The sequence below is a fragment of the Adelges cooleyi genome, unplaced genomic scaffold (genome assembly GCF_023614345.1).
Source record: "Adelges cooleyi isolate 19-005CV unplaced genomic scaffold, UGA_ACOO_1.1 ACOO_flye_CR_arks_rails_tigmint_CR_PRNA_40, whole genome shotgun sequence".
NCBI lineage: Eukaryota > Metazoa > Arthropoda > Insecta > Hemiptera > Adelgidae > Adelges > Adelges cooleyi.
The window spans coordinates 828,221-847,438 of NW_026096079.1; the positions used below are offsets into that span (position 1 = coordinate 828,221).

The window sequence follows — 19,218 nt, forward strand, 5'->3', positions numbered from 1 at the left end:
TTTATGTTTATAATCATTAGTTAGAAAAATAGTTAAAAACACTTAGCGTTTTCAAATAATATTTTACTAAAGATAATACAATAGCGCTCAACAATAATCTCTCGACGTTAAAACATCTCCTCTGCTAATTATATAATAGTTATTTTACGGTTTAAAAATAAATAGTTTACAATTTTTTCCAATCAAACTTCCAGTAAGTTTCATTAATAATTTTAGTAATATTTTTGTTTACCCTATATAATGACATATCATATAGCTCGAGTACCTGTTTGATATCGTTGGAGATTCAATATAAGTACAAAAAAATACGCCTTTGGTTTTGCATTAATTATTTCCTGTCGTTGTACAAATAATAAAATTACGAGTTGCCTTAAAACCTACAAATTGTATGACTTTTTCCTTTAACAAATGCTATAAAGCTGTGACTTTTTTTCACTGCGGTCTGCAACTTCTCTTTTAATTGATGCATCGAGTCGATACTATAAGAATTTGATCTGTTGAATAATTTTAATTTTTAACACACATCTTCTAGTAATAGACCGTCAACAATTCAATTAGTGTACATTCTGTTGTTTCGATTAAAAAACTTTTCCTTTATTCAAAACTTGGAAGTTTATCCACTAATCTATATTGACTAAAAAGTTCGTTGGCTACTTATAAGTTTGTATCTTCTTTACTTTCAAACGTTCTTTCTGTTCGTTGTTGAAATCAAATTGCTGTTCTACAGCTTAGCAGTGGTCAACAATTAATTTTTTTCAAGTTCTGACAAGCATATATTTGCGTTTTCAATAAGTTGTCAATTATGTTAAACAATACACACTATTTTTGTGTGTTCAAGAACAAACAAATTTACTTACAATTTTAAACTAAAACAAAACTTTTTTATTGTAAGTAAGTTTAAATAGTATAAAAGAAAATATATAATATAGCTGTCAATCTTGGCAGGCACACAAGAAATATAAATATACTTATATTTTTAATTTAGTTAAACAACAGAAGTTTGAGTCAATGTTTCTGATATCAGATTATCTGTTTCGTTATCTACCTAAAAACAGAAATTTCGTGAAATATTTGTCATCATGATGGTAAAAATGAGGGTATGTATTAAATTTCACGAAACTCACTTTTAATTTAATACCTCACTATCGTCGGAATTTAATCTTTTTGAGCAGGAACCTCCAAATATGTACAACAAAACACCTACAACATAAATAAGTTAGTAGAAGTGAACAAAAAACGTTTATATTAATTTTACTCACATTGCCTAATCCAGTATAAACACGTTTGCCAGTTATACGAATAAACACTATCGGCCTAGCTTTAAATCGCAACACCTGCCAATGCCTTGCCCGTTCTTCAGATTTGTCTACAATCGGTTCCCAATCTTGATTATTGAGAGAAGCATCTATAGTGTAGCCGTAGTCTCGGTTGATGCCCCAAAGCAGCATCCTGTCAATTTTAACAATAACATCTATAATTCTAGCAATATTATATAGTCTATTTTCCTGTGAAACCTAGCATTTAAACAAATTTTGCTGAAATGAATGTTGCTGTTTTCTTAGTTAACAACACAATAAGAATTTATAATCGAAACATAAGTACAATATTACGTTATCTGCAATAATAACTTAACAATAATACTAATAATTTCAAAGAAAAACGTTTGCAATCGTGTACCACCGACAAATGTATAGATATAAAAACAAATATTCATTTAAAAATGGCATGTCCTTTAAACCATTACCTCATTGAACTAAGTATATAAGGTTGTGCGAGTTGAACCAAAATACTACCCGATCCCAGTTGATGTGTTGTATAATCACGATACAAGTTGTTATAGGAGAGCTCAAAGAGGGAATGTTCCCAATTATGTGTTTCACCTTCAATTACAAATGCATTATTTAAAGCGACATTGTACTTGGGAGCTAAAAAATTAGAACAAGTCAGCTAGATAAATATTTATTATGTTTTTGTATTGTTATAAAATTGGAGTTTTTTTGGTGGGTGGGGTAGGGGTGATCTTACCCTGTAATCCATTTTCGATTTTTATCAAGTGCCATTTTTCAGTATTGTACGAGACTTCAATTAGTTCGAAAGTCTTATTAAGAGTATTTTTCGTGCCAACTATTCGTATGTACAACACTATTTGTAGAGGAATCCACAAATTTTGAACAGAACGACAAATATAATCTGAATAATCTACAACACGCACCCAATCGAGTTTATCCATTGAAACATCAATGTAATAACTGTAATTCCTGAAAAATGAATTGAATCGAACAAACGGTTGTTTCTTTTTTTTTATTACTAATAAATCTTGAAAAATAATTATTGCTATGTGATAAACATACCCAGAATCTGTATCCCCAAATATAATTGACATATGGTTTATGACTGTTGGATGGCCCAACTTTACCATAGCACCGCCGTCAATTTTATCAATAACCAGAGCACCTTGAGAACCCTTAACAAGATTCACATCTGAAAATTAAAATAATTAAGACCGACATAATTCGCTGAATACAAAGCTATGTGTACAACAGGCATACTTTGCTGTCCTCTAAACTGAAGCATATGTGGTGGCACAGTGTTTCGTAACAATTTGGCATCCGAAATTGTAGCCGAGCTAACCAGTTGTGATATGCTGACCTCATCCAGTTCTCCATCACTCATTAATGGATATCTAACAGCAGACAACATTTCGTTTATTGCACCAGAATCTATGTCTTGGTTCTCTATGATCCAGCGATAAACCGCACGGAATATATCCAATTCGTTTGCATAAAACGTGTCACGAATGATGATTTCTTGAAGAACTCCCTAAAAATAAAATTTGTTTCATAACTTGTCACCTAACACGAGTAATATTATTTTCTTATTAAAAAAAAAATCAATACCAGCGGTATGTACAGTAAATCTTCGGATTGCAATACATCCAAAGTGTGAGTTTCGATGAACTTGAGCAGATATTTGGGTGTATGTACAACGAGGGTTCGGTCTTCAAGTTGCGTCATAGCAAACAACAAACATACATTGTTTGCATTAGTGTTACAGCGTAAATAATTGGACAGTGAACGTTGTAATTGTGAAAATCCATATAAATTCGAGAGACTAAATAATTCCACAATGAATGTATCCTAAAAAATAAAAAATTACATCTTTGATCAATCGTTTTCTTATAAATATATTTGCCTAACATAACTGATAAAACACAACCGATCGACCTAAGCGATTACACAGCTCTTAAAAAAATAGGGTATATGTAGTTAGAATAACGTTAAGGTACATCGATTATACGTCACCTTTAGACCACTTAAATTCATCCGACTGGTATAAATATACTTGAGAATTTTTTTAAATGAGGTTACCGATACACCACTAATGTTCACCTCAGGCTTATCGGATTCTTGAAGACCTCCATACAATAAGATTCTAGAAATCATACATGATATTAATACAAACAATTAATTTGACGCCCCCAACGGCAAAAATCGTAACTCACTTTTGAAAATAAGTTTTGTTTTAATGATACACGCCTTCTGTATAACCGGCAAAGATGGTCGTATCTTGAATCGGCCAAAGATGTTCTGAACACAGTCAAGTTACTATACCCTTTTTGCCGATAACACAGAAAACGCATGTTATCAGTTAAAAATAAAGTGAGTTACGACTGTTTTCATTGTAGGGGGCGTCGAAATATAAGTGCCACAATCAGTAAGGCACCAGTCTTTTGTAGTCTGACTTCATAGACTATCTCTCTAAAACTTACCGTAAACTCTGGTTTTGGTTTGGGAAGCTAAATAATATTGAATCAATAGTACAAATATTTACAATAAATTTGTTAAAATAAGTTAAAATACCTACTATGCCTCATTTATTACAAAAACAAATTTAAAAAGTAATCAAAATCAGGGTCCTTAACCATATAAAATGTTTTATGCTATTAAAAGATTTTTTTTAATTCAATATTCAAATTTTGTAATGATTTTAAAACCCATTTTTAAATTTAATACCATAGTTTTTAATTGAAACAAATTAATTGTTTTGGGTTGTGACCGATATCTGACAAACAATAGTGAGTTCTTACTACGTTTATCGATAAATACCTATTTACTATTAGCCATTTTTACTATCACTCTAAAAACCACTTGACGTCAATTAATAATATCAATTTTGCTCAATAACAAGAACTAAATACCTAAGATATTCACTGCGTGAGGCTAAAATCTCACGATGAGCGTCCAAACGTTCTCCATCGACAATTAAAACAACATCAGAAAATCTGAAATAAACATTATAATTTACTACAATACAATTACAAATTATTAAAAAATTATTATTATTATGTTTCACTTTTTATGTAGTTCAAATAGACATTCTGATCAAGGTAAATAATGTCTTACGAGTTTTCCTTAATAGTTATGATATATTAGCTAGGTATTTGTGTTATTATAGAAAATAATTCTCCTCCCAATAATATTATATCTATAATAGGATAGCACTAGCTTAAATTTTTCCAAAAATGTATTAAAAATTAATTAAAGTTTTTAATTTAAATTTAAATTTTATAAATTGGTTATTACTTTTAGAAATATTTTAAATAATAAATTCATTATGTAAACAGAAAATTATACCAATATTAAAACTAATCAAGTTGATTGTTGAAAATATAATTCTACCTACATACCTGTTATCTAGATACAGATTGCTATTGTCGTTGTTAAAAAATTCAACGTGATTGATATGCTTTAGACTTTCAAGTTCGGCTTCATACGAAGATGAACACTCAACAGGATAATAAAATGCTAAAATCAAATAATAAAAATAGTGTTATTGAGCTAAAACAATACGGTTTAATAATTGAAAAGCTGTTATCGTTAAAATATAATAATCAATGTAAGACATTAGTTTTCTCTGAAAACAGTTACAATGTTTTTAAGTTTTTGTGTGTTAGGGCGTGTAGTACGTTGTATATTGTATACAACCTATAAAACCCTAGTGTTAGTTTATTCAAATAAATAACATGTTAACTACGTAAATACAAGAAAAAAAATTGTGAACTTGAATTACATACATATTTTGGCTAAACACAAAAATTATACTTAGATTATGAAAAATGAACTGTGGTTTAGAACCACTTTAGTTGATAATAATTAACTATTTATTTAGTGTAGTTATTGAATGTTAAAGTTCGTTTTTATGTTCTAATTTTAACTTAAGTGTGATACTAGCATTGTTTAAAAGATTTTTAAAAGTCATTAAGGTATTATACATCCTCTGTAATAACGCTTAGAGATTGTTGCAATCAAATTATAAAGAACCAAAACTATTAATGTATTTATAAAATATATTATGTACCTGGAGTTGTCCATAAAATAATAATGACTAAAAAATAAATCATCTTCGTGCTAAATTGTTGTGAATATAATATCAAATGTTGAACACTATAAAGAAAACTATACCATTAGAGGTTGAAAACTAATTGAAACGTGTTATTTTATTATAGTGGCATACCATATTTTCCATACTTACTCACAAAAGTTAGAAACGAAAAACTGTGTACACAATTTGTGTACGGTTTTTTGTGTAGGCACATAAATATGTTGTTTTTGTATATTGTTTAATATTGCCCAGAAGGTTTGAAACCGATATCAGTCTTATACATTATGTCCATGTTTAATTTGTTTTACATACATATAGGTTTTTTACTATAACAATGATACAAGTTTTTAAGTGTATTTAATAGATGAATGTACGTTGAGTGTTTGTTTAAATAAATAACATCACACCTATGTTAAAATAATAAAATAATGTGTGAATTTATAATATATTTTTACTTTTTTTAATTTGTAAAATAAGAAATATTCTTGTATATTCTATGTTACGAAATGAACGATTATTTCTGTTATTAATAACTTTACTATAATAATGATCTCCAACAAAATCCTAACTGTGGAAAAGGGTCAAATTAGTGTATATAGATTTATAGATCAAAATATAAATTAAAAATTCATTAAGGTATTACATATTATATTTTAACAGCTTGCGTACGAGTTCGCAACACCACGGGATACATTTTTACTAGTAAACATATCAAGTTTCTGGCTAATACTTTAGTGTTTTCATAATATCTGGCCCAAAACAATTCATAGAGAATGTGGCCTAATTTATTATTCATTTCTATTTTGAACGTTGTGAATACAACATATATGCCCCAACCCCCATTCACAACCCCGACCCCAACCCTCATTTCTTACCCCCTATATATCACCCCTATCTTTTACTCTATCTCTTACCCCTAACTTTCAACCCATCTATCATCCCCTATCTTCTTCCCTTATCTCTTATCTCTCTTATCAGATAAATCAGCTGTTATTTTTCGTTATGATAGCCGGTGTCGGTGTCGATTTTCCGTGTGTGGGCCATAGCAAAGACATAAAAATGTCAAAAAATCAGTTTTGTTTGAAAGGAATTTTAGTTGATTCCACTAGACCTTATTAAGAGTTGTAAGTAAGCTCAAATATTATGTTAGGTATTTAAACAATAGGGTTAAAATAACTAAAATAATAATAATAATAAAACGTATAGGTAGATGGTAAAATATTATTTTTGTATTTCTGAAATATTACAAAACTTTTTTCTTATATATCTTTCTGTGTGAATTATAATTAATAAGCTATTTCTTTACGTTAGTTAGGTTAATATGTGTGTTACATTATTTTTTTTGGGGAGGAGGAGAAACCTTTAATAAATAATGACAAATAAAAAGCTATATTGCTAGAAGTTAATTAAAATAAAATACTACCGCATAATAAAACGGATAGCAAGATATTTTTATGACAATAACAAATAAATAAAATATAAATTATATTAATTATTGTGCCATTATCAAAATGTATCCAACCCTAGATTTTCGTATTCCATTACAATAACTTCTATATAAAAAAATTCCAATTCCGCATTGAGAAACGAATGAAACGATACTTCCTTAAACGATTCTCTGTGTGAATTTCTAAATAAGGTTTCTAAATCTTCAAAAGCTTTATATTTTTTTATAACACAAGTTGGACTCTTAAATTTGATTTTTAATGCTGGATAAATTTCATTAACCATAGTTTTGAGGTCTGCATACAACCTTTCGCCAACATTTTGACTTTCTGGTTTTGAACCGTGGAGTTGGAAACTGCACACTTTTGCAACTAAATATTTGATTTTTTGAAGAAAGGTTCTACTAGCGGTGGCCCAAAATGATTTCGGAAACTTCATCATGTTTTTTACACCGGTTGCCATTGTATTTAACATTATACATGAAGATTTTATCGAAACGCTAAGCTCTTTATTGCAAGAATTGAAAATCAACTTATGGTTGTTATTCTTTTCTTTTAGGCAATGCATCCAGAAGCCGTGTACGACGGACCCGAGGGTTTTCAATCTTTGTTTGTAACTGCATGTTAATAGCAGAAGGTATTGCTCAATTTTATTGCTCAAGTTCTGCAAAGTAACTTCTTCGGTTAATATACTGTCGACGTCCCACACAATTTGTCGACTGTCCTTGATAACGACATCTTGCAGATGTTTCCAGCCGGTATTTAAACGTAACTCGTTTAAAGCTTGAACGTGTTTTGATTTTATATCTTGAGAAACATTGTAGGCAATTAAGTTCAGAACAAAATAAACTGTAACGAGAAACAAATTGAAGTTCATGTTAACGAACTAAACATAACAATCAAAAAATTTGTTTTGAATTTTGTTGTAAAAAAAAAAAAATATTTAAAACACAAAACATACACTTTTATAATATTCGCTCTTGGTTCGTTTTAAAAACACCTATAAAACATGAAGTCGAAAAAACATAACAAGTCACATATTCAAGCTTTAATGGGATAAAAACAATGTATTGTGGTAAAAAGACTTGTACTATAAAATATAGACACATGTTTATGCATGTTTTTCAAGAAATAGAAAAACTCTGATTTTGTTTTTAAATAATACTCCCGTTAAAATATTTAAAAAATACATTTTTTTCAATAGAATGAAAATTAGGGTGAAACATGCGAAAATATGAAATGTAAATAAATGGGATGAATAATGATTTAATCCGAAAATCTTCTTAAAATTTAAATATATGTAGGACAATAAAATCTTGACAAGAAGCTTGCTAGTGGTTATTTTTCAGTTCATGGGCCGGTCAAAACATTTGCTCCCCACTTGCGAAAACTGAAATAACGCCACTGCTTTTCTCTAATTATATTTTAATAGTCAAGTTTCAATAAAATACTATCCGTCGACTAGTATATATCGTGACTCGTTTATTTGCAATAATCCTATTTAGTGGTGCGAGTAACGAGTATTTGGGAAAAAAAATGATTACCAGTAGTTTTATATTTTACGATACTACTAAATCTGTTAACAAAGCACCTATTATTTTAGTTGCAATTGAATATTCTTTAGAACCGTAAGACTTATTGGATTCTCAATTTAAGTACAGAAAGAGCAGCAAAAAGAAATTGTATTGAACGAAAATTGAAACTGGTAAAGTGTAATTACAGCTCTTTGTATGTTCTGTTAAAGACATTTCTATACGTTTTGATTATCTGGAACTTTTTATTTCTTCTCAATTTTCTCTTTCCCATCACACGCGTAACTCTTATGTGAGTACAAATGATACTGATTTTTTTTTGTTATGGGACTTGCCCTGCGCACTGCTGTGCTATCAGATTGACAACAACACTACTAATGCAATACATTCAATGTAACTACTATTACAAAACAAAATGGCGAATTAAATGTACTTTAATTGTCAAACACTTATTTAGAACAAAGACATAGAATTATTATTTATTGATACGCATTATAAGTTAGAAAAATTTACCAACGATTAACATATAATATAATAATACTACTTTAATAGTACCCTTGAACCTTAATAATTTTTAAATTGATATTTCTCATGTAGTATACAAGCTGTCCCGACCCGGCGTTGCCCGGGATTTAGTTTAACAGGGCTGAGTAAAAAAATTACAAAAAGCTCTCAAGGCAGTTCTCAAGGCTGTAAAATTTTCAAAAAGTACTATGCCAGAAACCTACGTGGGAGTGTACTAAATTACTTCCCAAAGTTTCATGGCGTTCGGATGAATGGTGTACAAATGCATAAAGGTCATTCAGCTAGTTAAATTTTGATTTTTGCCCATTCTAACCCCTTAAAATAAAAATTATTCAAAAACCTTTCTTATTGCACGCCTAGACAATTATACAAACATACCCTTAAAATTTCAAGTCACTAGCTATCATAGTTTAGGCTGTGTGTTGATTATGAATCATTCAGGGCTTCTTCTTTTATATATATATAGAGAAGTATTTTACGCATTTGAACGAAAAAATAATACATAACAATTTATTTCACTGACATAAATGTTAATTTGCGCAATGCAAAAGAAGTCAGTACAAAAAACATTATAAAATTAATAAAGAAAATGTAAAAAACAATAAACAATAATGGTTAGTAATAATGGTTTTTTTTGTGTTATAAATTGGTTCGTAGTGTACATAACTTGTAAAATTTATTGGAGTATCGAGTTTAACTGATCCAAACCTAGATGAATATAATCATTTTCTATCACACTTTTGTAAAGCAATTTAATTTTTTCACTAACATACACGTATTCATCGTTAGAATATTCAGATTTATCCTTCAAATTATTGTAATTCTTTAAGAAATAAGTATAACTTGTTTTAGTTTTTTTTATACTACAAGATTTCTTTATCATATAATTCGAGAGAGCCATATCTTTTACAATACCAGAAATGCTTTGAAATATGTCTTTAGTTAATTTTTCATTAATATCGTCATCTTTATTCAAAAAAACCGGATTTGGATAATTATTAATGTGACCAAACGCATTTTCTATAATGTGCAATATTATCTTGAATCGATAATTGTAATAACAACTAGATGTATTCGATGAAAGTTTATCCATGTCATCCAAACCATCTTTCATGCGAATCAACATGTGACTTGACTCTTTGAACACACTATGGAGTTTACTAACGCAGTATGCAAAACTCGTTTCCTTCTCTTGTTGTCGACATTTATTGATAAATCCTAACCACGTGTACTTGAGCGTTCTCAATCGTTGAACAAATCTGCAACTTAAAAATAATATGAACTGTTCGACAGCTTTGTCGTAATTGTCTTCGCAGACATGTTTTTCTATTAGAGCATCGATACTAATTCTACCATCTATACGGTCATTGATTTTTATGTCGTTCATTTTTTTCCACCCCGGCTGCATGCGAATACTATTTAAAATAGCAACCTTATTTATTTTATCCGGGTTATTATAATTATTATTTTGGATTACCTTGTTTAAATCCTCCAAACCGAGTCTTTGGTAATCATCTTTGATTACATCGTTATAAAATGATTCAATTTTTTCTCTAATAAAAACATAAAATTCATAGTTGCAAAAGGGTAAGTTATGCTCTAAATTTTTGTACCAACTCGATAAGTAACCAAAACTCATTTGGGTTCGATACATAATACAATTTCTATATTTTATATCGTTGAACTTAAAATTAAAAAGTACAACTGAAATTGATTTAAATATTTCTTCAGATAGTTTTTCATCAACACCATAATCGTTATTTATAAATTCAGCGTTAGGATTTAAATTAATGAAATCATACACCATTTCATCTATGTGCATTATCATTTTACGACTATTGCGACAATGATAAAAATTACCCAAATCTTTATAAATAAAAAGTTTCTCCATATTAGCCAAACCGATTATCATGTGGCCCAACATCGGCCTAGACTCTTTGATCACACAATAAAGTTTACTTACGCAAAATGCAAAATCCACATTATTTTCTATTGTCTCTTTGTTTTGACAACTTTTCATCAAGTCCGACCAAATAGTGTAAACCGTTGCCAATCGTTGAACATATCTGCAACACAAAAATAATAAGAAATGTTCCACGGCTTTGTCGTAGTTGTCTTCGGAGATATTTTTTTTTGTTAAAACATCGATACTAATTGCACCATCAATTGGGTCCTGAATTTGTATGGTGTTTATTTCTTTCCAGCCCGGCTGCATGCGAATACTATTTAAAATAGCAACCTTATTTATTTTATCCGGGTTATTATAATTATTATTTTGGAGTACATTGTTTAAATCCTCCAAACCGAGTCTTTGGTAATCATATTTGATTACATCGTTATAGAACGATTCAATTTGTTCACTAATAAAAACATAATATTCATAGCTGTAAAAGGGTGAATTATGCTTTAACTTTTTGTACCAATTCGATAAGTAACTAAAACTCATACGGGTTTGATATACAATACAATCTCTATTAATGTTTATCTGAATATTCGCCAGTATAACAGAAATTGATTTATATATCTCTTCGGTAAGTTTTTCATCAACAATACCATTATCATTTATAAATTCAGGGTTTGGATATAAATTAATGAAATCACACACGATTGAATCAAAGTGCATTGTCATCTTACGAGCTTTGTGCCAGTAACAAAGTTTGCTTAAATTCTTACAAACAAAAAGTTTCTCCATGTCAGCCAAGCCGTTAGTCATGTGGATCACCATCGGCCTAGACTCTTTGATAACACGGTAAAGTTTACTCACGCAAAATGCAAAATCCACACAGCTTTCTTGGGCTTTTTTAGATTGACAACTTTTCATAAAGCCTGACCAAGTATTCCGAACCGTCATCAATCGTTGTACATATCTGCAACTTAAAAATACGCTGAAGTGTTCGAGATTTTCGATGTAGTTTTCTTCGTTGATTTGATTTTTCGTTAGAACTACGGTATCCATTACACCATATTTATGGTGCCTTATCTTTAAGGTTTTTATTTCGCCCCATCCCGGATACACGCGAATTCTGTTCAATATATCAATATACTGCTTATTTATGAGGTTGGGCGTTTCACATGCCATATAATTATGAAAGAGGATAAAAGGTAAAATTAAAAAACTAAATTCGTAATACATTTTTACGCTTAAAGCCGACATGGTAGTGTGAAAAATGCAGAGTAAATTAGTACGACAAAAAAAACATAACAACCTACCGAAAAAGAATCTAAAAAAATACGCACCATATGGTAGGAGCATATGTCTATACAAGAAAACGTATATAAAATACAACAACTTTTACATACTAATACACCTATTATTTTATCTATTTTTCTTAACTTGTAAAGCAAAAATATAATATTACGCTAGTAACGATCATTAAAATTTTTTTGATGTGTTTTTGTCTCGAATCACGATATTTATCTAAACTACTGAATCGTTTTATTCGTGTAGTAACTCGATAAATCAGAAATCGTAACTGAAATGTTCATTAATTGGTTCAAACTTTGAAATATTATTCCCTTTCTCTCAAAAATCTCCAAAATACTTAAAGTTACAGCATTCTGTAACTTTTTTAAAAATAGTTAAATTAGTGTAAAATATGATGGTGTTGCGTTAAATGAGTTCAAAACACCGTAACATAAATAATTAAAGATTTATTATATTATGAACAGAATAGTTAGTAAATAACATATTTTTCTTAATTCAAACAGAATATTATTCATTGAAAAAATATAAATAACGATAATAATAATACAACAGTACATTAATAATAATCTCAAAAACAAACTCGATGATACATATTTAATATTTGTTTTTTGCCATAACCTAACAGTCATTGGGCATTAAATTGACATGTTCAAATTTTAATGTTTTTACTCTTTTCTTTTTGAAGAACCAATTAAAACAATCAAACAGCTTGCGTACGAGTCTGCAACACCACGGGATACATTTTTATGTCTCGTTCTGCGGAGCGCCGCCGCTCTTTTTTTCCCGCCTTGATACCATTCGAAATATTTTTCGTTGCTAACCCAAAATAAACGCTTAGTTTGTGACAATGGTAACGACGGTACTCGAATGGTAGGTGATGATTAATTGTATGTTGTGGCCAAATGTTTTTTAGTAGTTTTTTTAATAATTGCCCTTAAATAATTTATTGGCAAAACATTCACTTGGTTAGTTATTTTGAATCAATTCATTAACCATTCATTTAAGTTTGTTCGTTGTGAAAATAACACATAGTTAAACAAATTTAACATCCCCTCCCCATCCTCATTCTCGACCTCATCCTCATCCTCGACCTTATCCTCGACCTCATCCCCATTCCCACCTCCATCGTTATTACCAACCCCACCTCATCCCCGTCTTTCATCTCTAATATTTTATCTCTTATCTTTCTTATCAGATAAATCAGCTGATTTTTTCGTTATGATTACCGGTGTCGGTGTCGGTTTCTTCGTTATGAGAACCGGGGTCGATTTTCCGCGTGTGTGACAAAGCAAAGACATAAAAATGTCAAAAAAAAATACATTTCACAGAAGTGGCTGCGCCTCGTGATAACATTGCGGGTGACTGGCTCGTTATCAGCGGCCAGTCGTCGAATTTTGGCCTAACCGACAATGACAACTGCGCACAGTGCGGTATTGCCCCGGACGACCCTGATCACGTGGTCTTCCGATGTGACCCATGAGCAAGATAGAGGAGGAACTTGCAAATCAACTTGAGTATGGATGAGCTAACGCCGGACGGCCTGGTGGACGCAATGCTCATGACAAGGGAGGCGTGATCAGCAATCTCAGGCTTCGTCAAACGGGTGATGATGGAGCGAGAAAAGGCGGAGAGGCAATGACAAAGGCAGCCGAAAGGCTGCTTTTTGAAAAATAGCTTTAATGGTATTGTCAAATCGGTAGTTGTACATATAGTGAGACCACCCTGCGAACTGAGAACCGGGTTTTTTGTAAATATATATAAATAGTTGTAAACTATTGTGAATAAACGATGTCGAGCTGGAAGGGATGATTAGTCATTACACATTATTTCTGCATTTGGCAGTAAAATTAGTTCAGATGCATTATTTTGTTTGTTATTACTAGACCCCATTCTCTACAGAACTCTATCAGTCTTTCTCCTCTGTCATTTCGTTTTCCTAATCCAAATTGCCCAACTTCCCTTCCCTCTTTTCCTTCTCCAACGAGAGCATTGAAATCTCCCATGACGGTTAAATTATCGTGAGTGTTAGTAAGTTTCATTCATTCTCCTATGCCAGCGTATACTTCTTCGATTTCTTCTTCATCTGAATTGGAAGTAGGCATATACACTTGTACTATTATAATGTTGGTAGGGGTTGTACTTACATAGACTATACGAGTTTATAATTATTATATTGTGATAAAACAACTAAAATTAGTAATTTTTTATTTCACATTGATATTAAATTTCTATTATTTAGTGATCACTGATTAACAATTGCTTATATTGTGAATACATGCAGTTTGACGTATACATGTAATAAACATATTTTGTTATTTATTTATCGTTAGTCATTACACATTATTTCTGCATTTAGCAGTGAAATCAGATCAGATTTATTATTTGATTTTTTTTTAGCTTCGACGTGTTTATTATTAGTTTCATAATAATAAATCAATAAGTCGTGCTTAAAACAAAAAAATAACAGCCGAGAAAAAGTAATTAATACAATCGTTTATTCGATAATATTTTTCGAATATTACTTTAATAAGAATATAAGAATTTTTCTATTTATTTGTATTAATAAATAATGTAAAAACATAAATTATCAACTAACGGACTTTACTCTCACATTATGTAGTCTCATGAGGTTATTTTTAGTGAACAGAAATAACCTGATATTTGACCTTAAGAACGTGAATCAAAAGTATACAATTGTGTTACAGTTAGACAATTAGACAATATACGCTTAATATTTTTATGACTTCTTGATTTCATTCTTCTTGTAAAAGTCGTTCTTGTCGGGGATCAATAATAAAATAATACCCTAAAAAAAATATATACTCTTTAAAATTTGCACAAGTTTATATAAAACTCATATCGAATGTAATAAAATTGTCTAATTTCGACTCACTTCGATATCTTTCAAAATTGGTGTCAATTTCATTGCGATTGGTTTGGTCTTGGAGTAAAATTGATCTTTTAATTCACTGTACCAATTTAAGTACGGTTTTCTAATTTCCTCCGAGGAAAAGTATAAGATGTGAACGAATCGCAAGACACGAATACTTGGAGAGATGATGGAACGATAAAGTACGAGGTGCGAACGAATCGCAAGACGGGTGCACGAGGAAAGAGGAGAGACTACTAGGTGTTAAATGAACGAACTCTCGAACTTAAACCTTGTAGACGGACAGCGACAACCGAGTACTCTTGACTGAAAACATGTGGTTACGGTAAAGTTGACTGACGAAATATCATTGAATTTAAATGTCTTTTATATTGTTTTACATTTTGCAACTAAACGTTAAGTTAATGTAATTGTTTAGTAATCAATCTCGAGTAGTCGGAAGCACTGCCCATATTTATTTTAAAAAACGTATCTATATTGATGACGTGGTCATCATATAATATACAAACAAAAAATGCAATCATTTTAAATGTTCTCGTGAAATGAATTCTACTGATTGATGATTTTATACATTTTTATGAAATAACATTACTTACAGTTAATAGTATTGAGTATAAATATAGACATTGGGTATACAATACTCATAGATACAATATTAGTGATTAGTAATAATATTTACAATGAGTATACGCTTGAAGAAACATGCATATCATGTGTTAAGGGCTTTGACCTTCCCATCCCTTTCAATAATATTCTTTAAATAAAACACATCTACAGATTTTTGAAAAATAAACAAAAAAGAATCACTAGCAATAGAAATTTAAATGTTACATTTTATAACACACAAATGGCACATATAACTTTATGTCATATACTTATATAGTTATATGTTAACTATATTGGTAATGTAACAGGTATTTTGTTGCCACCCATACATTTTTTAACAACTGAATTATTTTCCTTTTTATTTTTTCAATTATTTTTAATAAAAATTACCTGCTGTACATTTTGGTAAAATTAATATACGAAATAATTATTTTATTAAACTTTCTTCTTTATCGGAGAGTTTGTTATAGTTGATTTTATCGGATATATTAGCTATTAAGAGCACGCCACACCAAAAGTGGAACGCGTGCAACGACCGATAGAACGCGCTGTAAGGTGTTTTAGCGAGGCGCAGGCACGCGTTTTTAGCCCCGCCTACCACGGTACTGTTGACGTAACCGGTCTGACAATTTCTCGTACGGGACCGTGTTTTATTAATGAACTAGAGCTTCGCTCTAGCTGGGGGCTCCGCCCCCAGGCCCCCGAGTCGGGCGGGTAGGTCACAGATTCCCGGTACTGTACCCGGCTACGCCGGGCACGCTCACGTCCCCTCGCTGCAAAGTATTTTCGAGGAGGTCACAGATTCCGAGGGGGGTGCCCGGCTGCGCCGGTCACGGTGTCGAGCCATCGCAATACGTCTTAAAGGAATGACGTTATAATTCATGGTACCTATAGGCTGTATCTAGTAATCAGAATTCATACCTAGTTATGGACAAATATTTTGCAAGCTAAGTACTGATTAAGTGTAGAGTAAGTCTAACTATATATCTGTAATTTTTTTAAATTTTAAATTGAAAAGAATAGTCTAGAAGTTAGACGGTTAATAAATATCAAGTGTCCGGGGTTGCTTACTTGGGTTGCTACCACTTTTACTAATTTTTATGAACTACCAATGTCCAGTTCCTTATCAGCGGGCGGAATTTGTATTGAAAACTGATAAGGACGGCAGGTCTCCGAGTGTTTTGGCATTCGCTCGCTTGGCGCCGTCGCTTCGCTCCGCCAACTAAAAATATCCTAGGTTTGTAGGCTACAGTCTATGAGGAGGTAACAGGTTTAAAATTTTAAAAAGTTAAAGAGACTTGATAAGAAGCTGGCCATTGGGAAAAAGTGTATAATGGAAATTGTCTTTGGTAAAAGTTGTTATATTATAGACCACGTCATCAATATAGGCCGGTGTCATCCCGCTTAACTTTATGAGTTAAAAACAGATAAAAATGTCTAGAGGACAGTCAGCCAAATTTCTGTTAAGGTTTACCTTTGTGAAACAAAATTTGTTTAAACGTAGTATGTTATATGTCTGTACAAAGCGGTTCCGAGGGGGCTGCCCGGCTACGCCGGCCACGGTGTCGAGTCAGCTCACTATGTTTTAAAGTATACCGTTATAATTCATCGTACCTTTATCCAGTAATCATAGTTCATACTTAGTTTCGAAAAAGTGTTTTGCAAGCTAAGTACCGGTTAACTGTAGTGCAAGTCTAGCTATCTGTCAGATCAGAAACGTCCTACTACTAAAGCGAGTGTGCTACTTGCTTAAAGTACAGTTATTTTTTTTTTAATTTGAATTGTTTGAGGTGTTGTTTACTTCACGGACTTGATAATAGCTATGGTTAAAAATAGATAGAAATGTTTAGAGGTCAGTCGGCTATATGTCTGATGTGGTGTTCCTATGTGCAACAAAACTTTTTCAAACGTAGTATGCTATATGTCTAGATATTGGTTGAATTAAAATCCTTATTTGTTCAGAAATCACCGTCTATGCCATTATTCGGTAATGACGTACTGTACGTTTAGAATGTAACCAACAGCATAATGCATTAAATATGTATATTAAAGGTCTGGTGGTTTAACAGAAGTTTATAAGTGTTTAAGAATTCAAGAGTAAATCACATGAATGAAATGTCTAGAGTTTATATTAAAACTTAAAAGGGAAAGAAGTGAAGAGTGATAAATACATTATTTCGATTTTTGATTGACTATTTGGCAGTGCTTATAAAAATGTACAAAGAGAGGTTAAATGAAATGTCTCGATGCAAATCTTTTAGTTTTTGGATCTGGACCTTTTATGTTAAAGGTACTTTGATACTAAAGGTCTGACGTTTGTTGGTTATTCGAAGTTTAAAAGTGTGGAAGAATGATATGTTTGTGTGACGGTTACTTAGGATCTCAAGAGTACAAACCATGAATGAAATGTCTAGAGGCTAATCAGTATATACTATATATTAAATAGGAAAATAATTGAAGAGTAATAAGTAAAAATAATTTGTAGCAAATATTTTTGATTATTCGAGTGTCCGGCGGTGATTATAAAAACGGCCAGAGTACAAAATAATAATAATAATAATAATATTCAGTGCATAAAATACCTAAATTATTTGATACTTATCCAGACATATTTTATACATAATAGATAAATTGATATATACATTAATACTTTTTAAGTAAACCATGAAAGGTATAAATCCATATGTTGATATATTTTTAGATGGCTAACCAACAATTCATCCTACTAAATGATAATAATCAAAAATTTTTAAATAATTTTATTTTTCATTATGTAGTATCAATTTAAAAAAATATAGCAAAATCTATAGATTTACTTTACTTTTTTAGGGTGGAGCGAATACTTATATTATACTTTTATAAATAATAAAATATTAAATTAAATGTTGATTGTCAATATAAATTTTAACCCTTTGAAGCACAGCATTTTTTTCTCTGATTTTTTCTGAACATGATTATGAAGGTGGTAATAAATATATACCACTGTGCGAGAGTAGGCTAATTTTTAAAAAAGTGGTATATTACTTATATCACCATGCTTCAAAATGTTAAAATGCAATAAAATGATTTGAAAATAATATTTTATTTTTATGTTTTAATTATGCCCTATGTCTGAAATTACACCACAAAAAAACCAAAATAGTCAATATTAATAAGTATCTAATTTAGTTCAAGCTATATCAACAGCAGCTCAAAAAAAAAATATATATATACATACATATAATATAAAAAATTAACATTAAATAGTTAGTAAAAATAAATGTTCAGACAATTTTTTTGATTTTTGATTACTTCTCATAAAAACGGTCTAAGAACACAAAATGTTGAACGCTAAAATAATCTAAAGACAACTGTTTTAAGAAAAAGATGGTATAGGGACTTTTGCTGATGCTTTTAAAAAACATACCTATAATTTTTTATTATAAGACTGTGTAAAAATGCATTTATTCGTTGGTTAAATAAGTATTATAAAGCCAGGTAGTAAAAACTACAATAGCATAAGATGTTGCTATGTATAATGTGATTAAAATAAATTAGATCATATAATATCGTTATTTCTTATTAGAGCGGAATGAACACATAGATATTTTATGTCAATAATGTATATAAATTTTAAGCACACAAAAGTAGCCC

At 30.6% G+C, this 19,218-nt stretch overlaps 1 protein-coding gene across 1 annotated transcript; it reads right to left on the minus strand.

Moving 5' to 3' along the window:
• Positions 1–1,876: 1,876 nt before the first annotated feature.
• LOC126841647 (BTB/POZ domain-containing protein 9-like) lies at positions 1,877–5,451 on the minus strand. Its single transcript, XM_050578228.1, has 8 exons — positions 5,359–5,451; positions 4,688–4,805; positions 4,199–4,282; positions 3,287–3,432; positions 2,898–2,998; positions 2,550–2,820; positions 2,352–2,481; positions 1,877–1,880 (listed from the first exon to the last, which is right to left on the minus strand). Exons 1-8 carry the CDS (start codon positions 5,399–5,401, stop codon positions 1,877–1,879), a joined length of 897 nt encoding a protein of 298 aa, XP_050434185.1. The 5' UTR covers positions 5,402–5,451.
• Between the last annotated feature and the right edge of the window lie 13,767 nt (positions 5,452–19,218).